Genomic DNA, 26,864 nt, shown 5'->3' with positions numbered 1-26,864 from the left:
GTTTTAAGAGTTCAGAAATAATCAATATTTGGTGGAATAACCCTGGTTGGTTTTTAATCACAGTTTTCATGCATCCTGGCATCATGTTCTCCTCCACCAGTCTTACACACTGCTTTTGGATAACTTTATGCTGCTTTACTCCTGGTGCAAAAATTCAAGCAGTTCAGTTTGGTTTGATGGCTTGTGATCATCCATCTTCCTCTTGATTATATTCCAGAGGTTTAAAATTCAGTAAAATCAAAGAAACTCAATTTTTAAGTGGTCTCTTATTTTTCTCCAGAGCTGTACATACACTGATTTACACATTACAGACATGATATGAATAATTTAATGGTTCATGTGTCAAACAAAGAGGAAGAAAGTCAGTTTTTTTACCTTTGGTTCACAAACGGCGTTGATAATTCTGAAATGAGACGGAAGTTTGCAAAATATGGAAGCACCCCACGCGTCTGTAAACATGGAGCAAAAAGAGAAACAGTTTAAACAAACTCAACTATAGAATATTTGAAGACAAGCAAACATTGATAGTGATCATAATCCCAGAACTGCTGCGTTCTGAGTGATTGAGCGTACCAGCACATATCCATATGCATACAGCGCCGCCAAGTGGTGACACACGAAAAAGCTGTCTCCCATGGTGCTCCAGTTGCAAGCCAGCAGCAGCAGGTCTGAGAGATAAAAGAAAAAAAAAAAAAAAGACATAAAACTAGATCAGAACATCTGTAATAAACAACATTATTCTTTAACATAAAATAACTTGGCAAAATTTTACAAAAATTTACACTGGACTAAACTACACATATGCATTCTCTACAATTTCTGTTTGTTCCTTTAAAATCCCCTTTACATGATACACATCTCTAAAAGCCCTTAAATAATAACTAATGCCACATATATAAAACACATACCATACAGTAGGTAGCCACAGGTTATGGCAACATTGAGCTTCACCAGATTGGGGTCTCCCCTAAGAAAAAGGAGAGAAAAAAATGACAGAATAAATTAAACAAAAACAATATAAATATGCAAAAACACTAATATTCAATTCCTTTGGCTTTTTGATTGGAATAATGTACAACAGTTGAGACACCAATGGCCATTAAAATGACCCGTTTTGTTGATTTATTCCAAAATTTCAAATAATTTGAGAGCATTTATATCATTCATTTCTGACAATAAAACGATCAATTGCCAGAATTTAATTGTCAACAATTGAAAAAAGAAAAGAAAATTGCAATAATATTTTTGCATGAAATTAATTACTTATTTGCTTTAAAAAGGTTTTTAAAAATGTAATATATAAAATAATATATGGTTTTGGGAAAAAAAATAAGGCAACAATATTTCTCCCAAATTCCAAATAGAAATATTGTCATTTAGAGCATTTATTTGCAGAAAATGAGAAATGACTGAAATAACAAAAAAGATGCAGAGCTTTCAGACCTCAAATAATGTAAAGAAAACAAATTCATATTCATAAAGTTTTAAGAGTTCAGAAATCAATATTTGGTGGAGTTTTCATGCATCTTGGCATCATGTTCTCCTCCACCAGTCTTACACACTGCTTTTGGATAACTTTATGCTGCTTTACTCCTGGTGCAAAAATACAAGCAGTTCAGTTTGGTTTGATGGTTTGTGATCCATCTTGGTAAAATCAAGGAAAAACAATTATTTAGTGGTCTCTTATTTTTTCCCAGAGCTGTATATTATATTTTATGTTTTATTTTCTCCCAGTATGTGACATTCAACAAAAACTCTTTGTGTATTCAACTGTGTTGCGTTGATAAAAGTATATGTTGCTTAAATGTTGACAGACAGTTGCTATGTGGTTGCTATGTTGTGACTAGGTGGTTGATAAAGAGTTGCTATGGTAGAGGTGTGGATGCTAAGGAGTTGCTACAGTATAGGTGTTGGCTGCTAAGGCGTTGCTTGGTTGTTACTATGGTAATGTTACTATGGTAATGGGTCGTTGCTAAGTTTTCTACTAGCGTTTCTACTAGTTGTTTTTTATGGTTTTTGTGGTATTTATTTATATTGCTAAATTAAAATTAGTTGATTTCGCGCTTTTTACAACACATTTTATTTTAACACCCTTTCATGATGGTGATTAATATTCTTTTCTCGCTAAGTAAACACAATTTGTAGGTCAGCAAAAGTTACTAAGGTACACATTTAACTTAGTATGAACAGGAATTTTGGCCATTATCAGTACAGGATTAGTCATTTTTTGCCTCAGGACTAATTTTGCTATTCTAACTTTAAACAAACTCTCATTTTTAAGCAGAGTAAGCTGTGCTGTAGACGGCAGAACTGCGCAGACGTTAAGCTAAGCATGACCTGCTGCTGCTGCACTGAGCCGGCTCTCTCTCTTTCAGCGCGAGTCGGCCGTTGACAGAGCTCCTCGCCGGACAAAGGCAGGGCGTGTGAGCGTGTTTACTGAGGGCATTGTGTGACGCTTTGGCGCGCGGTGCCTTCGGCTGCCAGCTGCTTCATTCACTGTTCCGCCCACGGAAACGTCTAGAAAACAGACAACTCTATACCTGAGCTGCTTAACGTCCTGCAGAGCCAGACTATAACCACACACAGCCCAATCCCATTCTTCTCTAAGCTCCTGAGCTTTAGAACATCAACCACACACAGCAAAGAAAATGAGTTACCTTAAAACTGCCTGACCTTTCTGTAGTGGCCAATTAAGACGTTAATTAAGACCAAATCATGCAAATTTGCCAGTAGAAAGGAGAAAGTACTTACAAGTCTCCAACTTTATTCCAGTTAATAAATTAAAAATGTGAAACTCCTATATTATATAGACGTATTAAACACAGAATGATCCATTTTAAGCATTTATTTATTTTATTGTTGATGATTTTGGCTTACAGCCTATGAAAACCCAAAAATCAGTGTCTCATAAAATTTGAATATTATATAAGACAGTTAGTACTTTTTGGCAGTGTGGGCAGTGTGCCAAGTCCTGCTGGAAAATGAAATCCTCATCTCTATAAAAGTTGTCAGTAGCAGAGGTAAGCAAGAAGTGCTGTAAGATTTTGTGGGAAAACAAAACTGCACTGACTTTAGACTTGATAATAAAACACAGTGGATCAACACCAGCAGATGACATGTCTCTCCAAACCATCACTGATTGGTGGAAACTTCACACTAGACCTCAAGCAGTTTGGACTGTGTGTCTCTCCACTCTTCCTCCAGACTCTGCTCCCTTGATTTACTAATAAAATGTAAAATTTAATGATGATCAGTGATGGTCTGGAGAGTCATGTCATCTGTTGGTGTTGATCCACTGTGTTTTATTATCAAAATCCAATTTTCTCAGCGTCTTCATGAGAGAAAGTCTCCTGGAATAGTTTTCTCAGCGTCTTGAAGGAAGGAGTTCCTGGAGGTGCTGAACAATAGTTGCTGCTTTTTCTCCAGCTCATCCCAATTAAATCACCTCAAATCACCTTAATCTAAGATTTCAGGTTTAGATCAGGTTTAGATCAGGGTAGTGCTGTGTGATATGACGATAAATATCGTGGGGATGATAGAAAAGTGTCTATCGTGCTACTTACCTTCTATGGTCCCTATCGTTTCTACAGTAATTTCATTAATTATTCATGCAAATATATAAAGTAGGCTACGATGAAATGTATTGGCGTGGTCACTTTGCATAAATTTGGTTTATATAAGTGATAATAAAGTAATCTTCGCAAAAAAAAAAAGCTTCATAATGTGTTTTTTTTGGTGACATGACGCTGCTTTACGTTATTTGACGGACACTTTAAAAAATGTTAATTGAGTTTATTTTGATAACTCAATTTAAATACATGTATAATTAAAAAAAAAGCTACTGCATCTACCTCATCTGTTTTAATTTGATACATATATATTGCTGCACTAAAAGGTAGTAATTCTCATTTGTAAAAGTTTGGTTTAATGTCACTTTGAAATAAAGTTGGAAAAAAGTAAGCAATTATATTATTTTGTCATATTTTTTGAAAGAATAACTGAAAACATACTCAAATGTGGTATATCATGATATATATCGTTATCGTGATATAAAAAAATCCATATCGTGATATATGATTTTTTTTTCCATATCGCCCAGCACTAGATCAGGAGATTAATGTGGAGGACTAACACTGTTTTACTGTTGACTACATAATTCCATATGTGTCCCTTAATCGTTTTTGTAACTTTAATATTAATCTACAATGCAGAAAATAAATTAAACAAAGAAATTAGGAAAAACATTGAATGAAAAGTTGTGTCTAAACTGTACATCCATAAAAGTGTTTTTTTTCCCTCTCTCTAACTGTTGTCTGTATTCATTGTCTGGCTCGTGCTACTCCATCATAGTTAAATAAGCCTGTAACAGATACACACTCTGGTGTCCAGTAGCAGCGGTGGAGAGTGTGTGTCAGGAGCGTATGTGAAATGTGAGACTCCACGTGAACACTGCGAGGTTCAGTTACCCTCCAGATGGTAGCGCTGTCACCTTCACTGGACCTTTGGCCTCGGTCAAACAGCCAAACTCTCTCCGTCTCCACTGCACTGGATCTGACCCTGATACACACCTATACACCTGCTGCTAATCCCTAAACCAGTGGCTTTAAACTGGGAGAACAGACAGGCTGCTGTGACTATGTGTGTACTTTTATCATCTCTACATAACAAATTGTTTAACGGTACCAATAAAACATATATGTAAAATATGTAAATTTCCACCTTAGAATTTAAACATCATAATTATGAGTCTTTCCAGATAAACCATTTGGTTCACCATATTTTAGCACTATAAATTGCGCCAGATTATAAGCTGCATTATGTGCCACTAGTAAGGAGCAAGGGTCTTGCTATGTTTCTCTTCTACGTAACCGATCCATGGACATGCAACATGAATGTGAACGGTCTTTTTGCTTTTACACATTAGCATTAGCGCTACATGCTTCTCTCTCGTACCTACACTGCATCTCTTGGTGCAGCTGTGCAGCTATAGCGGCAAAAAAACAGCAAAAGCAAACCACCTGGCCTTTTTTCTCCTCCTCGACCTGAGCATTTACTTCAGACCAGCTGTTTACTGTTTCTCCACTCCATCAAAAGATGCTCCACATATGAGCTGCTAACAAACGCATCCATTTCCTGACGTTTATACACGTATCAATGTGCACATTTGAGACGTTTCAGGGACAGATTCCGTCAAGATCTGAGCAAAAAATCAGATAATCAGATTTGAGCAACGTGGCTTGTAATGTGAACAAATGCTTAGACTTAACTTGACACGACTAATTTGAAGATGTTTTTCAGACCATATTTCAGACAATTATTAATTTACTACAAGTAATTATTCTTGTTTAACTAAACAAAAGAGTGCATTTTGTATGCAGGTCAAAATATTGCGATTGCACATCATGAATCATAAAAATGTATTTGTATTTTTACCACATTGGCCACTCCTACTGTGCACAGGCCTCTACAAGTCACATGCCTATAGAATGGAATGGTGACCCTAACCAACCTGACTTTAGAAGTATGCACAGGCACTTAACTTTACTCTACTAACTAAAGGCTTTCTGACCATGTCTAGGGTTCCTCACTGGCTCTATATGTACATATGCTCACTTAAAGGAGAACTCCGGTGCAAAATTTAATTTTGATCTGGTAAAACATGATAAAACATGGTAGCCCACTTCCCTTGTTCCACAGCATTCCGAGATCCAGTCATTTTTGACAGGATGATATGGGGCATATTTAACCCCTGCAGATAAATCGTTTTTTTTTTTTTTTTTACATCGTTATCCAGGTTCAAAGTAGCTCTACACCTCATTGGTAGAATTTGGAGAGCCCCGACATTTAAAATAAGGTATAATAACTTTAAAAGTCCACAAGAAGCTCATTAAAAACCACTTTTATCTTTAAGATGGCGATGCCTGGAGATTAGGTTATGCTACAGGTTGTAAACAGTGTTTTTTAGGGGTGTGACGAGACACTAATATCACGAGACGAGACACCATATTGGGTTCACGAGAACGAGACGAGACAAGATTTAAAAATAAAATTATAAAGAAAACGTCAAAAATGAAAAATGGCTTCAGTTTTATTTGACAAAATCATATAACGCAAACTTAACAGGTTTCTCTCACACATTGATTCTATAAGAAATAGAAATAAAAATAAAAAATAAAAATAAAACTTTTCTAGGTCTTACATAGTGCAAACAATAAGTGCAAACCACAACCAGTCATATTAAGACTAGGGTTTGTGTTTTTTTCTCCTAAATCCTATGAAACAGTCACGTGTACGATTTACTTACAGTATTTATATATGGTTTGTGTCTTGTTGGTCACTCTGTTACCGTTTATTGTTTCCACTGGAACCAAAATGCAGCCAGACACACAACTTAAAAGTAGCAGAAGCTTCTTCTATACAAATACCCGAATTTCCCTCTTCTGCTGAGAGCTGCTCTCACTGCTCAGCCATCATACTCTATCACTATCGCTACTGGGTTGCCAGATCCCTCTTAAAAAGTCCACACTTAACTGTTTTTTTGCCCCGCGAGACAGGTTTAAGCCTGACGAGAAATATCGTCAGTTTTAATTTCGCGAGATCTCGTCACACCCATAGTGTTTTTTTAATAAGCTTCTTGTGCACTTTTTAAGTTATTAATGCACGTTTTAAATGTCAGGGCTTTTGAGATTCTAGCAAAAAGGTGTGGAGCTACTTTGAGCCTGGATAAATATGGGGCTAAATATGCCCCATATTATTCATTTTAAACATGTTTGAAAAACTGTAAAAAATTACTGGATCTCAGAAAGCTGCAGGAGAATCGGAGGTGGGTATTCAACAAAGGTTACTACACTTTATCATGTTTTACTACACGCAAAGTCAGTTTTACACTGGAATTCTCCTATAATTCGGATGCTAGTGGCTAAATCAGTCATGCTAGTGTAGCTTTCCACAGTTACAGACTACAGACCCCAGTCTAAATGTTAACAGAAGATAAGAGCATAACGAACTCTGGACGGCCCTCCTCCTACTGTATCTGGAACTGACAGCCCCCAGTCTGTAGCTGCAAACACTGAATATTCCATTCAGTCCATTCCAAAGTCTCTCCAGCAGAGTCAGAGGTTATCAATGCTCTCTACTAAACACATTATTTACACATTATCTATCACTATCATTATCTCATATATATATCAAAACACACACTGTACACCCCCCCCCCCCCCTCAACCATTTATATTACATACAGTATGTTTGGCCAAGGGCTAATAAACATTGCTTCATTTGTAAATTTGAAACTAAACAAATTTTCTACTCATATCTTGAGTTTAATTCATTTTCTTTTACATTTTATTAAAAAACTAATAAAAAAAGAGTAGCACTTTTTGAAAGAAATGTAACATAAGAAAGGTAAAGGGCAAATATTAACCATGTAAGCTGTTTATATTGCTTGCAATTTAGGTGAAGCAAGCATGTGTAAAGCATTTTAATGTAGAATTGCTTAATTCTGCTGAATTAAATACAAGTAACAAAGTAAACGAGTAACAAAAATATGAACACCACACAAGGGTTAAGTGCCCTAGAATTTCCTGAAAATAACAACATCCGGCCTGATTAAATGTGTCCTTTACTTATCTTTCAAATGTTTAGGTTAATATAAGTATGCCAAAAACTTAAATATCAAAATCTCCAGCGAAAATTTATCTATAGCTGAATTTGCAGTGAAACATGCTTTGGATTATAATCCTTCAAAAGGAAAAACAAAAGGACAGTACAGGACACTGTGATTGAGAGATCGCTGGTACGAATCCCAGTCATGCAGCTTGCCATCAGCTGCCGGAGCCCTGAGAGAGCACAGTTGGTCTTGCTCTCTCTGGGTGGGTACAGTAGGCAGTGCTCTTTCCCCTCATCACTCCTAGGGTGATGTGGATCAGCAAAAGGCTGCGTCTGTGAGCTGATGTATCAGAACCGTGTTGCTGCGCTTTCCTCTGAGTGCGCTGTGATGCTACTTGGCAATGCTGTTCATCAGCAGCAGTTCAAATAGAGGCGGAGTCTGACTTCACATGTATTGGGGGATATATAGCTGTCTAGCAGCTGAATGGGTGGAACAAATGGCCTAGCTAAATTGGAAGAAAATCAGAAAAAAAAAAAAAAAAGCTATTAGTTGCAGAACAATTCTACCCAATCGTACTTTTTTTTAAAAACATTTTCAGTTCTCTAAAAGCCTTTTGCACAGAATTTACAGGAGGACCAGTGAAACCAGAACGGCTGTAAATGCTGTACATATGCAGTACAGCTGCACACACAGCATGCTGACCTCTGCTCTGCAGCAAAATCCTGCAGAGGCATGTCAGCCAGTGCTAAACCTTGCCCCAGTCCCAGATCCTGCATATGTGAGGGTCTTGTTGCAGATTAATGACTAATTGAACTTGTGTCCAAAAATAGCCTCTTTAACAAAGGAACAGTGCAGAACTTCTAATCCCCACTCTGCGTAACACAACCCCAATCCTACAGTAAACAGGATCTGCAGCATTGATTATTCCTTACATGTGAACGGCCCAGGCAGTTACACAAACATATGGTGCAATCAGACGGGTTATATCATTAGAACTTCAATCCATGTTTCGCAATAGATATGAGCTTCATAGAGCTCCACAGAGGAGTTAGAGCGGTCACCTTTAATCCTTTATTCCTACAGTAGACCTGAGTTACTGTGTGCAGAACACTTTCTAGTTTACAGCTGTATGTAAGCAAAGGAAGGAGTACCAAAACATGTGGACAGCCAATCAAAGGTTTGGACACACCTCCAAAAATTCAGTGTTTTTCCCATCGTATTAAAATGTTCTGCATTGTAGATTAATACTAAAAATATCTAAAATTGTTTATTAAACAAAAAAAAAAGTGTTAAACAAACCAGATTGTGTTTTATATTTTACATTCTTGAATTTCTGGTCTCTTAATAAAGTGTTTGAGAGCATCAGTTGTAAAGTAGTGAAGAGGTAGAGTTACAGGTATACAGTGAATAGCTCTATTTAAGTAATGTTCTAATACATATTATGAGAAGAAAGAACTACTCAACTTAATAAAGAAAAAATACTTTAAGAAAAAATGAAGGTCAGTTAATCTGAAAAAAATCAAGAACTTTAAAAGTATCCATAGGGAAGTCGCAAATAACATAAAAAAATGTTAGAATGATGATGAAACTGGGTCTCATCAGGACCACCCCAGGAAATGAAGACCAGGGGTTTTCTCTGTTGTACAGGATAAATTCATCAGAGTTTTCAGCCTCAAAAACCGCAAGTTAACAGCTCCCTAAGAGCACCTAAATGCAATTCATTTTTTAAACACTAAATCAGAAGGTGTGTCCAATCTTTTGACTGGTACTGTATATAACTGGTATAAGTGGACATTTAATTTAAGATACACAGTAATAAGAGCAATTTTCTGCAAGACTGAATTGTGCACTGAATGTGCTCTACCTTCAGATTGGCGTAATTTTAAAACACACTTAATGATTATGTCATAAGATATGAGCTAGCTGTACTAATTATTTAGGTCATGGCCATCAAAGCTGAGCCTTACTGAAGAACACTGCAGATTAGATAAGATTTAATATCTACCTAAAGATCTACATAGGTATACTAGTGCATATAACAAAATAGAATATCATTAAAAAGTTACTTTATTTCAGTAATTCAGTTCAAAATGTGAAACTTATATATTATATTGATGTATTAAACACAGAGTGATCTATTTTAAGTGTTAATGTCTCTCAATAAAAATCAGAAAGAAATCAGTGTCTCAGAAAATTAGAATATTATATATAATATATAAGACCAGTTGGTACTTTTGGCAGTGTGGGCAGTGTGCCAAGTCCTGCTGGAAAATGAAATCCGCATCTCTATAAAAGCTGTCAGTAGCAGAGGGAAGCATGAAGTGCTGTAAGATTTTGTGGGAAAACAAAACTGCACTGACTTTAGACTTGATAATAAAACACAGTGGATCAACACCAGCAGATGACATGTCTCTCCAAACCATCACTGATCATCAGTAAATTTTACATTTCATTTGTAAATCAAGGGAGCAGAGTCTGGAGGAAGAGTGGAGAGACACACAGTCCAAACTGCTCGAGGTCTAGTGTGAAGTTTCAGTGATGGTTTGGAGAGACATGTCATCTGCTGGTGTTGATCCACTGTGTTTTATTATCAAGTCTAAAGTCAGTGCAGTTTTGTTTTCCTACTTGACCCATCCAAAGAGAAACAGAGGTACCACTTTAAAATAAGACTACCTTTATGAAGGGTTTATAAATGGTTTACAATTAGCTTATTAATGGTTACTAATTAGGATGTAAATGCCTTAAAAATCATTAATAATCAGTAATAACACATACGTAGAATGGGCAACAATATAGATGACTGTGTAATATAGTTCACTATTTGGCAAACAACAGGTCATTGGTGCTCTTTCTACGTATGTGTAATAACTGATTATTAATGATTTTTAAGACATTAACAACCGAATTAGTAACCATTAATAAACTAATTGTTAACCATTTATAAACCCTTTATAAAGGTAGTCTTATTTTAAAGTGGTACCGAAAAAGAATGACCAACTGTGCTCTCTCAGACTCCGGCTGCTGATGTCAAGCAGCAGCACGACCTGGGATTCAAACCGGACAACCTTTTTTCCACCAATCAGTGATGGTTTGGAGATCTAAATTAAATGACAAACGCATTAAGGCCATTTAAGGGATGTGGGCATGTTTATTACAATGTTTCTATACAACACCAAAAAGTGTTCTGTTATCAGCTTTAAAAACATTTTATGTGCTATAAAATGCTTGTTTTTCTTAATGTAGAGCAGCCACAATTAATTTTGAATTTGTCTGTAATTTCTGTTCCATTTCTACAGAAGACAGTATGTGATACACTCTCAGAAACATCATGAGCAAACCACTAACAACCCGAGGCACTCTGTGGCTGGCCTGTAATTTGAATCATTTTGATGGATGGTCTTGTACAAGCCTTCGTTACTCGTTAACTACATTTCCCTTCAAAATTAAGCACGTCTCAGCTGACTCACTACATTTGTGGTAAGGAGGAAAACTGTAAAATTGACTGTAACATTGATTTTTGCTGGAGCATCGCTTTAAATAAACTAAATATCTTTTATATTTTTGTGATGTTTGTATGTTGCTCACATCACAACACTTCAGAGTTCCTTACATTCCCAATAAGTGCAAGTAAATACACAAACAGTACAGGCCAAAAGTTTGGACACACTTTCTCTTTTTCAATGCGTTTTTTTTATTTTCATGACTATTTACATTGTAGATTCTCACTGAAGCATCAAAACTATGAATGAACACATGTGGAGTTTTATGTACTTAACAAAAAATGAGCTGAACCTCCACAGTCACCGGACCTGAACCCAATCCAGATGGTTTGGGGTGAGCTGGAGCACAGAGTGAAGAAGACAAAGGAGCAACAAGTGCTAATAAATACCTCTGGGAACTCCTTCCTTCAAGACTGTTGGAAAACTTTTCATTTCAGGTGGCCACCTCTTGAGAGAAGCTCATTGAGAGAATGATGCCAAGAGTGTGCAAAGCAGTAATCAAAGCAAAGGGTGGCTATTTTGAAGAAACTAGAATATAAAACATGTTTTTTTGTTATTTCACCTTTTTTGTTAAGTACATAAAACTCCACATGTGTTCATTCATAGTTTTGATGCCTTTAGTGAGAATCTACAATGTAAACAGTCATGAAAATAAAGAAATGCATTGAAAAAGATTCCTGTATATATATATATATATATATATATATATACACACTGTGCTGTACTGTATATATATATATATATATATATATATATATATATAAACATATAACAGACACAGAGACACAGAGAGGTGTGGAACAGTGAGGATAGCTATAAAGACCTGGTTCAGAGGGGAAAAAAGGGACTTCAACACAAAAGTGAGACTTCAGAACAGCAGGCGAACACAAAAACCAAAAACCAGGAACACGACAAAAGCGTCTGGCAGCAGACAGGCAGCTGGAAGGAGGGAGCGTGCATATGCTTATGCTTGTAAAGGCTTTACAAAGCTGCAGGACTATGACAAGACAAGCTTCTTTCACTGAGGGAGAGCTGGAGCTGGAGGGGTGTGGTGGGGAGGGAGATGATGGGGGGGGGAGATGATGGGGGGGGGGTTCTCTATATCCATCACTCGTCTACCTCTTTATTCCTGAATCAGCATTTGCCAGCCAACACTGAGGGACTGAAGGACAATGAGGGAGAGGCAGCAAGTCTCAGACAAAGAAGCGTAGCAGAGGGCATGGAAGAGTGTCACGTGATATTAGTGTGTGTATATGAGAGAGCGAGAGAGGGAGAGAGTGTGTATGAGAAAGAGTGAGAGCGACAGAAAGAGAGTGAGAGAGAAAGAAAAGGAGCCCTGTTGGCAGAACTAAGAGCTCTCTGATTCTCTGATCAGGAGGCAGAGAGAGACAGAGTGGGATCGAGAGCATGACTGTAAGAAATAATCATACATAGTAAGATTAATTCTGAATTTACCTCAGCAGTGCCATATTAGTCCTAAATTTACCTCAGCAATGCTATTTTATTCCATTTACCTTAGCAGTGCTATATTAGTTCTATATTTACCTCAGTAATGCTATTTTAGTCATACATGTACCTTAGCAATCCTATTTTAGTCCTACAAATGTACCTCAGCAATGCTATTGTAGTCCTAAATGTTGATCAGTAATGCTATTTTAGTCATAAATTTACTTCAGGAATACTATTTTTGTCATACATTTACTTAGTCACAAATTTATCTCAGCAGTGCTACTCTAGTCAGATATTTCCCTCAGCAGTACAGTTCTAGCTAGTTGTAGAGAGAGAGAGAGAGAGAGAGAGAGAGAGAGAGAGAGAAAGAGAGAGAGAGAGAGAGTGAGAAAGAATGAGAGCAACAGAAAGATAGTGAGAGAGAAAGAAAAGGAGCCCTGTTGGCAGAACTAAGAGCTCTCTGATTCTCTGATCAGGAGGCAGAGAGAGAGAGAGTGGGATCGAGAGCATGACTGTAAGAAATAATCATACATAGTAAGGATGCACCAAATTTAATCCTAAATTTACCTCAGCAGTGCTATATTATTCCATTTACCTCAGCAATGCTAAATTAGTCCTAAATTTACCTCAGCAGATTTACCTCAGCAGTGCTATATTAATCCTAAATTTATCTCAGCAGTGCTATATTAGTCCTACATTTACCTCAGCAATGCCATTTCATTCCATTTACCTCAGCAGTGCTATATTAGTCTTAAATTTACCTCAGCAAAGCTATTGTAGTCCTAAACGTAAACAGCAATGCTATATTAGTCCTAACTTTACCTCAGCAGTGCTATACTAGTCTTAAATTTACCTCAGAAATGCTATTGTAGTCCTAAACTTAACTCAGCAATGCTATATTAGTCCTAAATTTACATCAGCAGTGCTATATTAATTCTGAATTTACCTCAGCAGTGCTATATTAGTACTAAATTTACCTCAGCAATGCTATTTTATTCCATTTACCTCAGCAGTGCTATATTAGTCCTATATTTACCTCAGTAATGCTATTTTAGTCATACATGTACCTTAGCAATCCTATTTTAGTCCTACAAATGTACAAATTGTAGTCCTAAACGTAGATCAGTAATGCTATTGAAGGGTGTGATTGGAGATAACCACACCTTCACACTCTTATTCTTAAATGTTTTATACATTTATATATACAGTTATTATTTTTACTGTTCACATTATAATTCACTTAATAACCTTATGATCTCTGCTCTCTTTTTAACTGTCACTATGACAAGGCTTTGGAGGTTGTTTTTACTTTTTCAGGAATCAGGAAGGTCAGAGTGTTTTCATCAACAATGAGAGCTGTGAGGAGAACGTGACCCTGAGTGGCAGAGAAGCTTCACTGCTTTTCTGCTGTTCTGGGACCAGTGCATATGAACTAGGAGACAACAAGCTCTCTGAGTGAAGTGCTGGGAACCTCTCCTCAGATAGCCAGCGCATGCCTGTTCTACACGACGTAAAGTCACACACAGGCCAGAAGATCTTTGCATCCACTCTTTTCCTCTGTTTCCTCTTCTCACAGACTTTAGGACACTTAAGGACTGTCTGCTGTGTTCATGAAGGACACAGAGCTGAACAACATCATGATAAGAACCTGTTGCTCAGACAGGCTGGAGCGGATCACGTCATTGGAACTGGACAACAAACTGTTTACTGGACTCTGCTGACGTAATCATATGATAAGTTCTGTCCAATCACATGTCATTTGCAAAAAGTATAACTGCTTGGATGAAGTCTGAGGAGTTCTCTCTGTCCCTCGACTGGCTTTAGTTTCTTTCTCTTTCTCTCTCTCTTTCTTTCTCTTTCTCTCTCTCTCTTTCTTTCTCTCTCTGGGTTGTGAATGTGTTGATCTATCGAGATTTTATTCGTTGATGTACTTTTACTCTTTTCTAATATATATCTATTATTTTTTGTTCCTTTTATATATCTGTAATGCTGAAACTATTTTTCAAGTAAACTTTAATATATTTTAAATTCTAAGCTCTGACTCATTGGTCATCATTTCATGTTCTGAGATTTCTCACATCCGAGTTTTATCTAAGTCATGCTGTGGTAAATTACCCTACACTAATTTAGTCATAAATTTAATTCAGGAATACTACTTTTGTCGTACATTTACTTAGTCACAAATGTATCTCAGCAGTGCTACTCTAGTCAGATATTTCCCTCAGCAGTACATTTCTAGCTAGTTGTGACTAGGAATTTACACAGAAAAAGGCATTTGGTAATCTGCAAAATGGTAAGTTAGCTCAGCTATCATTACTGTCCAAGTCCTGTAAAGGTGTATCTTTTTGGAAAATACACTTTGTGAAGAAACTAATTACACTAAGAAAACTGACAGCAATTGTATAAGTGATGCTGAGTGCAAAAATGAACTTGAACCTGTCGTTTCTTGGCTCTCGCTGCTTTTTCTCTCACTCCCTGCAAATCTCAAGGTCTGCCAACGCTGCTTAAAAATCCTACTGATTGAGGAAATAAATTGAGGAAATAAATTGTAAATTGTCATTGATCAGTATAAATTACAAACAACAACAGTGCAGTTTTCACCATTTTCTCCCCAATTAATTTACGATGCGAAATATTTGGTGCATCCCTCATAAAAAAAGCATAATAATACATGAAAAAAGGGATATGAACAGGCAGAGAAAAGCAAAAGCAGTGAGGGAGGCTGAGGGACACCAAGGGAGAGATGGAAAGACCACAACGGAGACATTACCATTCTTCTCTTTCAGGATGCAAAGATGCAGACCAGACAGGCAGCAGGCAAAAAGAAAAGAAACAGAGAGGGACAGAAGAACAGAAAGACAAGAGGACAAACAAGAATGAGAGCCGTTCTGTGCTCAGAGATTCAAGACCACCACCAAAAAACCCAAACAGCCTCCAAACAACACATTGCAGCAGCAGCAGCAGCACGTCTAACAGCCATTCAGGGAGAGGATTACGAGGCTCACTCTCATCACTGTGGTCCGATTCCCCGAGCACTGACTGATCCACACAACACTCTGACCCGTTCAGACAGGGAAGAAGCCTTTCTACAAAAGTAGAATTGTGATTTGTTTTTGATATTCTTGGAATTGAGCTTTGAACAAGAGAAACACTGTATTTGTTCAAAACATCTATAGATATTACACTGCCCATCAAACTTTTGATGACACCTTGACATTAGGGATGGGCGATATGGCCCTAAAATAATATCATGATATTTAAAGGTATTTTCACGATAGCGATACTCTTAGCAATATGACAAAATACTGAATTAGAAAAAAAAAATAAGAATACACTATTGCAACAAAATGCAAATTACATTTAATTATTGCATACAATATAATATGGCTCACCCCTAACTGAGATATTAAAAATTGTAAGAATTTTATCCGATTTGTAACAGAAGTCAATGATTCAGAATGTCATGATACTAATAATAATAATGCACACCAAATATCTCCATATATCCAGGATTAAAGTAAAATAAATGATACTAAACAGAATGAAATGAGAATGGGAAATGAGAACAGTGTGATTTTTTTTTTCTTTTGCTAAAAATAGTAAAAAAAAATAGCACCCTGATGTGATAATTAGGGGTGGGTGATATGGCACAATATTTCAGGGTATAATATCGTTCATGATATTCAAAAATGTTGTCGATATTATTGCGTACTATACGATATGGTACACCACTACTTGACATGGTTTCAACACTGTTAATTGGGTTTGAGATGTTTGTTCTCTAGATCAGCGTTTCTCAACCTTTTTTCTATCACGACACCCTTTAAAAGTATGCAAAATGTCAAGGCACCCCAGTTTACAATGGGGTGGGGGGGGGGGGGGATTGGTGCAATACTTGAGAACGAGGGGTGTTGCTGGCGGAATAATTTATTTCAGGTGAGAAGGGGGGGGGGGGGGGGTATTTACAATTAGCGCGAAACCTGCTGACTTTTCAAACGAGTGAAATACTCTGCTACACTCACTGCTGAACTACCACTGGATGAAGAAGTTATCTGAATCTGCAGTCTTAAAAAACGTTCCATGCTAGCTTGAGTGCTTCACACTACTCTCGCGGTGCATCGCGTGGAAAAAAAAACTTTACAGTGTGTCCCAATTTAGGGGCCGCATCCTTCGGAGGCTGTATTCGAAGGCAGATTGCGCCACAGCTGCGCAGTAATACACCGCCTATCTCTGCGGGTTGCATCCTTCAGAGTATGCTGCCTGTGAATTGGGACACACCCCGACACGCGCTGACTCTGGAAAGGAAATATGCACGTGAGGCGCAATATTTTGACGGCACCCCCGATGAAGCCAGACGGCACCCCAGGGTGCCGCGGCACCCTGGTTGAGAAACACTGCTCTAGATCAGTGATTCTCAGCTGGTGGGTCGGGATCCAAAAGTGGGTCATGAACTGTACTGGGCAGATTGGGTACAGCTTGTTGAAAATAAAAAAAAATATTTTAAAAATAATAAAAATGAGTAATTCTCAACTGATTTTGTATTCATCTTTTATTTTTTGGGGAAAAAGGAGACAGAGAGAGGTTCTTACTCTGTCACAAGCTAATACACTGGAGTAATAGTAGCTTAGCTCTAGAGTCAAACGCTCCATCCTGCCTGGAGAGAAATGAGATTAGCTTTATCTAAGGAGCTCCTGCTGCTGTTCCTCATGGTATGAGTGTTTTTATCCGAGTAAAATAGAAAAACAGCAGCAAACAGCAATTATTCACTCAGAAAAGAGATGAAAGGAATTGCGCAATTGATCCACAGCTCGAGGGGAAAAAAAAAAAAAAAAAGTTCCTGAGTACAGAATTTTTTTTAACACAAGTAAACTCCCTAAATCTCTGGATACGAGTAGTAACTATAGCTAAATATATTAATACTGAAGTTTGAAGGATATTGTGGCTGATTTTAATATTGTAATATTATTTCATGACCATATGCGCCATCAGAGTACACCTTTTTTGCTGCTTGTAACAAAAGGTACATTCACACTTTTCTCATTTCCCATTAAATAATATCTATTAGAGACAGATTATACTGTATATATCCAGTATCATTAATTTTACTACACTACTGTATATACGGAGTGCATTTTTAGACTGTTAGTATCATGACATGTTGGATAATTAACTTTGAATGTTAAAATCTGATGAAAAAAACTCAATTAGGAGTGTGCCATATTATATCATATGCAATAATATCACCATATAAAATGTAATATTCTTGATTTTTTTTTTATTTCAATGTTTTATATAATTATCACAAAAATACTCTGAAATACTGTGATATTATTTTAGGGCCATATCATCCACTAGGGGTGGGCAATATTATATCGTATACAATATATCGTGACACAGAAATATTGTGATATTAAAAATCCATATCGTGATAATAGGGCTGTTCTGTCTTAAAAGTAGTCTATTATTTACTGTGAAGCTTTAGGTGTATTTATTGTATAATTGTTTTAGTTTGCAGTTTATATGCATGCACTAAATATTCTGCAATATTTTTTGCTGCATTATATTATTTTACGCTATATTATTTATTTTGCCACATTATGATTATGCTGTTATACTCTGTTATACTATATTCCTGAAATTAATTAATTATTTTTCTGTTTTTTTTTCCTATATCACCAAGTATATCGTTATCGCAAAAATACCCTGAAATATCGTGATATTATTTTAGAGCCATATCGCCCACCCCTAGTATTTACCAGTAATCACACATGTCAAATATGAAGTGATTTTACTGCAGGATTTTAAAAGTAACTAAAAGCTAAATTGTGTGGAAAGTCAGTCAGACTGGATTATAAGATACTAAACACATTAAAAAAAGATTCTGTCCAGAATTTCCCTTTTATAAAAACTGTTTACTGAAAACAATGTGGCTGAAATGTGTGGCTGTAGTATTTATAGAAACACCAATTATAGCTCAAGCTGGAATTGAGATTCAGGAACTGGGATTGCATCAGTGGGCAGAAAAATAGATTGAGACATCTCCAACATCACAACAAGGAAGTTAAATGTGTGCAGTGGGTCATATGAGAATTTAACACAGCAAAGCAAGTTACACCTCTGCCCTACATCCGGCAGACTGGCAGAGAATTCACTTCCCAGACTAAGAGTCCAGAGCCTAGAGTTACATTCACCCAACGCTGCAACATGACTGAGCTGTTTCCCTTAATACGAGTACACTCCAAACACCATAAATCCTACACACTGACACGCCAAAATTCATGGGACTGCATTACTGTACTTCTTAGACTATAAGGCACCAGATTATAAGGCACACTATCAATGAACATATATTTTCTGTTCTATTTTCATACATAAGGCACACTGAATTATAAGACACATTAAGCGACATTAGTAAGGATGACTACATGGAAGTGAGCAAGGGTGTTGCCACTAGGCCTTTCACGATAACAACATTTTCAGGACGATATATAGTCCCAGAAATTATTGCAATAAACGATAATTTTGTCATTTTAAAGGGGCACTACAGAAAATGCTATTTTTCCTTCTTTTGGGCTCACAATGGAGCTTTAAGACAGTGTGCCACAGTGATAAAATACTAGCATAATGATACTATTATACCATTATACAGTTAAACTAACTTTTTTATTAATAAGAGGGCTTTTATTAATATTGGGCTTCCAATATAAAAGTATTTTAATATTCTAAATAGAAAAAAGTACAACCACCCTGGGACTGTGTGGATTCTGAGAAAACTGCACTTAATATTAAACAGAGCTTTTTAAAATAATATAATAAATAAATAAATAAATGAATAATAAAGTAACAACAAATTGATTAAAGTAACATTTACCTTAATTCAACTTTTTTTAATTCTAGACACATGGGCACTTGCAGATTCCTTTTCTGATCATACATGCATAAGCTGTAAAACACATATTAGCTCAAAAACACACGTGTCCATATGATCAAAAAGATAGTTGGCTTTGGCTAAAGTCGAATGAGTAGTGCAGTGCAGATGTGAGCAGTGAACGCTGCACATACCGAGCTCGCAGTGTGTAAACAGCATGGAGCAGCATGCATTATCAGTAGTAGTTAGTATTATCTGGCTTAAATATATTAGATGAAACTGCACCTTATCAGCAGTTAAATTAGAAGTATTAAAAAGGTCAACCTTGGTGCCATAATTAGTTGCGTAATAAACATTTTTAATAATAACACAACCCTAGTATATTTTAAAAAAAAATATGCTTGTTTGGAAAGTAAAAAAAAAATCATATAATAACTCTGCTAGCAAAGCTACATTTTAAAATTAATGAATGAAATGAAACAACTGCACTATTATATAGTGCTCCCTATTGCTTTGTTCTAAATAGGTATTGGTATCAAAGAGAGTACACTACCGTTCAAAAGTTTGGGGTCACATTGAAACGTCCTTATTTTTGAAGGAAAAGCACTGTACTTTTCAATGAACATAACTTTAAACTAGTCCTAACTTTAAACAAATACACTCTGTACATTGCTAATGTGGTAAATGACTATTCTAGCTGCAAATGTCTGGTTTTGGTGCAATATCTACATAGGTGTATAGAGGCCCATTTCCAGCAACTATCACTCCAGTGTTCTAATGGTACAATGTGTTTGCTCATTGGCTCAGAAGGCTAATTGATGATTAGAAAACCCTTGTGCAATCATGTTCACACATCTGAAAACAGTCTAGCTCATTACAGAAGCTACAAAACTGACCTTCCTTTGAGCAGATTGAGTTTCTGGAGCATCACATTTGTGGGGTCAATTAAACGCTCAAAATGGCCAGAAAAAGAGAACTTTCATCTGAAACTCGACAGTCTATTCTTGTTCTTAGAAATGAAGGCTATTCCATGCGAGAAATTGCTAAGAAATTGAAGATTTCCTACAACGGTGTGTACTACTCCCTTCAGAGGACAGCACAAACAGGCTCTAACCAGAGTAGAAAAAGAAGTGGGAGGCCGCGTTGCACAACTAAGCAAGAAGATAAGTACATTACAGTCTCTAGTTTGAGAAACAGACGCCTCACAGGTCTCCAACTGGCATCTTCATTAAATAGTACCCGCAAAACACCAGTGTCAACATCTACAGTGAAGAGGCGGCTGCGGGATTTTGGGCTTCAGGGCAGAGTGGCAAAGAAAAAGCCATATCTGAGACTGGCTAATAAAAGAAAAAGATTAAGATGGGCAAAATAACACAGACATTGGACAGAGGAAGACTGGAAAAAAGTGTTGTGGACGGACGAATCCAAGTTTGAGGTGTTTGGATCACAAAGAAGAACGTTTGTGAGACGCAGAACAAATGAAAAGATGCTGGAAGAATGCCTGACGCCATCTGTTAAGCATGGTGGAGGTAATGTGATGGTCTGGGGTTGCTTTGGTGCTGGTAAGGTGGGAGATTTGTACAGGGTAAAAGGGATTCTGAATAAGGAAGGCTATCACTCCATTTTGCAACGCCATGCCATACCCAGTGGACAGCGCCTGATCAGAGCCAATTTCGTCCTACAACAGGACAATGACCCTAAACACACCTCCAAATTGTGCAAGAACTATTTACAGCAGAAGCAGGCAGCTGGTATTCTATTGGTAATGGAGTGGCCAGCGCAGTCACCAGATCTGAACCCCATTGAGCTGTTGTGGGAGCAGCTTGACCGTATGGTACGCCAGAAGTGCCCATCCAACCAATCCAACTTGTGGGAGCTGCTTCTAGAAGCGTGGGGTGCAATTTCTCCAGCTTACCTCAACAAATTAACAGCTAGAATGCCAAAGGTGTGCAATGCTGTAATTGCTGCAAATGGAGGATTCTTTGATGAAAGCAAAGTTTGATGTAAAAACAATGTTATTTCAAATACAAACCATTATTTCTAACCTTGTCAATGTCTTGACTCTATTTTCTATTCATTTCACAACATATGGTGGTGAATAAGTGTGACTTTTCATGGAAAACACAAAATTGTTTGAGTGACTCCAAACTTTTGAACGGTAGTGTATATAAATCTCAAACTCTGTTGGAAAAAAAAAGTGGTATAGATGCATCCCTGCATGACCTGGTGCCACCTTTGAGTCACTCCTACAGAACACAACTTTACACATGCTTTTCTGGACAAGCTGAGAGATGCAGAACTGCTGTTAAAACAAACAAAACAAATGACACATAATGTTGCATAAAGATAAAGCCCTTTTTTATATCAATCTACCAAAGAAAATGTACTCATTTTGCCTTTTTTTTTTTTTTTTAAAGTGAGATATCCTCAAACGTATGATGGGCAGTCCATAATGAAACATAACGTATGTTCCAGCCTGTAGAGCAGGTAGGTGCTTTATGTGCTGAATGGGACAGACAGTGTGAACTGAGTGAAGGAGTTTCCTTTTTTTCTTACCAGACAGGGTCTTCATTTACAGCATCATCAAACCACAGGATGTAGACGCAGAAAAGACCCACGATCAGTGCGTGAATAGTGGACACCAGCCTGGAGACAAGGAGAGGGACCAGAAAACATTCGATTAGAGACAGATTAAGCAGTTTAACCCTTTGAACTCTAGGCTGTTTTGGTGTGTGTTTTGTCTCCGTTTTTGTTTTCAGTTCCTCTTTCAGGTCTTATAACACAGTAATTATATCAGACAGACTCATGCCCTGATCTCTTCACTCCAGAAGACATACGGCTGCTCAAAAATATAATCATTTAAAACGTAAAAGGAAGCAGAATTGTTATATTTTCCTGGAACTGACCATGTTTTAGTCAAAATTTTACCAAGCACCTGTTTTTTTTTTTTTTTTACTTATTTTTGAATGTATAGACTTAAAATATATTCACACCTAAGATATATTTTCAGAAATGGTTAGACTATAGTGTTTATGAGTTAAAAAAAGCATAAGAATATTGATGATAGTTCATTACATGGCTTATTAATTATTACTTTGACAAAATACATGGAGAAACAGCATCAGGTGGACTTATTTTTCTTGGCGGGGAATGCTAACCACGCTAAGCGCTAGCTCTTTCGTCATTCAGAGGCAAGTACATCAGACTGGATTCTGCACGTTTACTATGTTAAAACAAGCTACGTGTGACAACCTGCTAGGTAATACTGCCCTGGGTTACTGGAACACTCAGGGAGTGTAGTGCTGTTGGGCAGCATTAACATCTTGCTAGCAGTGAGCCGCTAATGCTAATGCTGATGCACCCAGCCTTAGAGAAATTCTGTAAATCTAAACTCACTGTAAATAAACAGAAGCGATTTACTCACCTAATTAAACAGTTTTTAGGAGAGAAATCTGTGTAGATTAATATCCAGTGCTTGATTGACTTTGAAAGAGATTTTTTTTTTTTTTTAATAATTACAGTTCTGTTTACTTAGCTTAGCTTTTCGTTACCCTCCATCACCACCACACCACCACCCAGAGGGCTGGTGAATTAGAAGGAAAACATGGCAACACCCTTGTTCCTTACTAGTGTTGCATAATGCGCCTTATAATCCGCTGCGCCTTATGTATAAAAATTTACCAGAAAATAGACGTTTATTGATAATGCACCTTATAATCTGGTAATGTATGGGGAGCTGTGGCGTGCTGATGAATCAGAAAAGGGCTTGGAGTCACGAAGCGTTTGTGTGTATTGTGCAGTGCTGACCTTGGTATCTATGGAGTGAATTTTGTGCCAAAAGTTTTACACAAAAAAATTAAATTTGCAATCAAAATGTTAAGAATCAAAAGCAAAGTGTATGCTGCAAATTCAAAACAGAAAAAAATATATCAAATATATATTTTTAAATATACTTGGTTACTTTATTATTCTTTGCAGTTATTTGAAAATTATTTCTGTTTGGATTTTGCCAGTCTTTGCTTTTATTTATGTGTTTTTGTGAATTTTCTGTGGATTTTTTTGGATTTTTCTGTTAAAGACTTTTGCTTCTGGAATCTCTCTTTTGCTTCTGCTTCAGATTTTTGCTTCTGAGTTTTGGCACAGTTTTCACGGGTGGGCGGGGCTTAGAAGAAGGCCTTCCCCTTGAATCTCCATTGGTCATCTGGTTCTGGACTGACGGGTTCCCTGAACCCTCGTCTGAGACTGACCACGCCCTCAAACACCCCGCCAGCTTCAAGCGTCCTTCCAAACACGGAGTGAACAGCAGCTTCCAGCAAACAGCAACAGCAGCAGATACTTTTACAATTAAATATTATACAAACGTTATGTTTAATGTTATATTAATCTCTGTTTCACTCTATTTAAAAATAAAATAACCTGATCAATCAGTGCACATCTCCCACTTAACATCAGTTCTCCACAGAAATATGCATTGTTGCCAATTGCTTTAATCCCTTTATTATTTGTATTGAATGGCCATCCAGGCATTTTCTGCACTGCTGAGATTGTCAATCTACTCTCTCTTTTTTACAAATATACACAATTGTACATATAACCACTTGTGAAGTTTCTGTTATCTTTCAGATAAGTTTGTTTTGTTGCTTAAGCCTAAAGATAACCTTCTCTTGCATCATCACATTTTATGTCAGCATTTTTACAGATCTGATAAACAGCTGTCAAATGCAAATTTAGCATTCAGAATCAAATTCAGAGCTTTTCGGCCCTAAAATGTCATACAATAACGAGGGAAAAGGCCACACCTGGCTAGGAAACTGCTAATTAGTCCACTGCCCTGTTACTTTTAATTTTTGGAAATGTAATTCTTAAATTAATGTATTTTCGGACTATAAGGCGCACTAAAAATCCTTGAATTTTCCCCTAAAATCAACAGTGCTCTTCATAGTTGGTGTTCCTTATGTATAAATTCTTCCAGTCAGGTATTAAGGAGCAGTAAGCCACTCTGCAGTACAGCCTTATAAGGGTGATTTTCAGTCAAGTTTCTCCAGCACTAAGGCTGGGTGCAGCAGATTTGCATTAGCTGCTAGCCGCACTAAGCGCTAGCTCACTGCTCAGAGGCGAGTATATCGGACTGTAGTCTGCGTGTTTGCCGTGTTAAAATAAGCTACGTGGGACGAACCGTTAGCTGATAGCGCCCTGGGTTACCGTAACACTCAGGGCTCCTCAGTCTAGTGCTATCGGGTGGCATTTACTTGCCGCTGGTGTCACGGATATTGGCTAATGCTAATGCTGCTGCACCCAGCCTTAGTGCTGGAGAAACTTTAATGAAAACTCACCCAATAGTAATATAAAAACTAAGTAAAGTAAGTAAAACAAAGTAAAAACTTACAAAATATTAGAAATCTAAGCTTTCAGTAAATAAACGCAAGCGCTTTACTCACCCAAATAAACGGTTTTCAGGAGAGAAATCTGTGTAGATTAACATTAACAGCGCTCGTTTGATTTTAAAAGAAAATGTTCTTTTTTTTAACAATTACAGTTTCACCATTAGAAGGGAAACATGGCGACAACCTTGCTCACTTTGATGTAGGCATCCTTACTAGTGTCGCTTAATCTGGTGCACCTTATAGCCTTATAGTAGAAAATACGGTACATTTACACATACAGTATAAAGTTTAATTTGATTTCAACACTTATTTCTAATTGTTTCATTTCTCGTTTTTTATTAATCGTAAAGAAGGTAAAATTTTTAAGTAATCAAATAAAATAAAATGTGGTATTTGTTCTTGTTGGATACAGACATAGCGTAATTTTAACGACCGTTTGTGAATGCGAGTGTGTTTTGAGTACTGTGCTCAGAACACAGTTGTTTAAGTAGAGCCTGAGTGCAGAGTTCCATATAATTTCACAACAGCTGACAGAGACCTTTGCATCTTTACTGACGGACACACTCTTCATTTGAGCACGGTCCACACTGCAAAGGTCATACACGCACAATACAGTGATTACGGGTCTCACTTCTGAAGGAGGGTAATGTCAGTTCAAAAGGCTCATTCACTACAGCTAAAGTGTGTACACTCAGATGATTCACATGCAAAAGCGCTGAAGGACCATGTGGGTGAGGAACTGTTTGATTAATCTGCTGTGTAATGAATTTTATTGCGTTGTGAGTCACATGAATGATGCTAGAGAACTGATCTGGAGACAGATGTACCACCATCATAAAAAAAATGGTAAACAGTGGGTAAAACAAAGGGAAAGCAGCTGTTAGCCAGGTCGTATTAAATATGATTCAGGTGATCCAAATGATGCAATATATCTCCACTATTACATGAATGTCAAATTCACATTGTGATATTTACGGGCAAACATAACTTTTATAATATTATTTAGCTTTAATGCTATTCATTGCTGTAGGTGGCAATAACTGGGGTCCAAGCACATATAAGACAGGCCAAAATAAACATGATTCAAGTCAAATGACGCAATATATCTTTACTAATAAATGAATGTCAGACTCATTATTAACACTTTGATGTGCAGGCAAAAAATACAGTATTTCTACTGAGGTTTCAGCTTCATGCAAAGACACTTTAACTAGAATTAGTTGAATACTAAATATGGCTGTAAGTGGCGATTCCTGGGGTCCAAACTCATATTAGCATATGAGCAGCATATTAGACTTATTTTCAACACTTTGCTTTGTAGAGAAAAACTAACTTATAATAAGATTTCAGCTTTAAACTAACATAAACCTATAGTTAAAATTGTTTTAATACTAAATATAGCTGTTAGTGGCAATTTGTGAGGTCCAATTACATATTAGAATGGCTATATTAAACATGATTTACGCAAATAAGGCAATTTTCAACACCGGGATGCATAAAGGATTATTAAATTTTAACCATATACTAGAATAAACCTATAATTAGAATTATTTGAATGCTAAATATTGCTTTTAGCGGCGATTCCTAGGGTCCAAGCACATATTAGACAGGCCTTTTTAAACACGATTTACGCAAATAAGGCAATTTTCAACACTGTGATGCATTAGGGATTATTCAATTTTAACCTTATACAAGAATAAACCTATAACTAGAATTATTTTAACACTAATCATTGCTGTAAGTGGCGAATCACTGGGGTCCAAGCACATACTAGACAGGCAATATTAAATATAATTCAGGCCAAATGATGCAAAATATCATTACTATTTAACACTGTAATGTTTAGGCAAAAACATATTTCTAATAATGTTTCAGCTTTCTGCAAAGACACTACAGCTAAAACACTACAGCTAAAACTGCAAGGATTATAAATTGCACTGGATTAGAAATCGCACCTTCAATGAATGTCTATTTTCTAGTTTATTTTAATTTAGAAGGTGCACCGGATTATAAGGCACACTAAGCAACACTGGTAAGAATGCCTACATTAAAGT

The 26,864-nt window shown here is 36.8% G+C and overlaps 1 protein-coding gene across 2 annotated transcripts in view; it reads right to left on the bottom strand.

The window, feature by feature from the left end:
* The window catches only part of tlcd4b (TLC domain containing 4b), a 45,073-nt gene that overhangs the window by 8,679 nt on the left and 9,530 nt on the right, over positions 1 to 26,864 (bottom strand). For both annotated transcript variants that reach the window (XR_007427095.1, XM_022664963.2), the window contains exons 3-6: positions 21,983 to 22,072; positions 909 to 967; positions 574 to 668; positions 376 to 449 (exon numbers count right to left, since the gene is read on the bottom strand). Coding sequence is in view for 1 of the 2 variants with exons in the window: in XM_022664963.2 (XP_022520684.2) it covers positions 376 to 449; positions 574 to 668; positions 909 to 967; positions 21,983 to 22,072 (318 nt within the window). In the remaining variant the exon portion in view is untranslated. The remainder of the gene's footprint in view (positions 1 to 375; positions 450 to 573; positions 669 to 908; positions 968 to 21,982; positions 22,073 to 26,864) is intronic.

The sequence above is a fragment of the Astyanax mexicanus genome, chromosome 19, assembly GCF_023375975.1.
Source record: "Astyanax mexicanus isolate ESR-SI-001 chromosome 19, AstMex3_surface, whole genome shotgun sequence".
NCBI lineage: Eukaryota > Metazoa > Chordata > Actinopteri > Characiformes > Acestrorhamphidae > Astyanax > Astyanax mexicanus.
The sequence above is the reverse complement of the archived record's forward strand: the minus strand, read 5'-3'. Positions and strand labels throughout refer to the sequence as shown.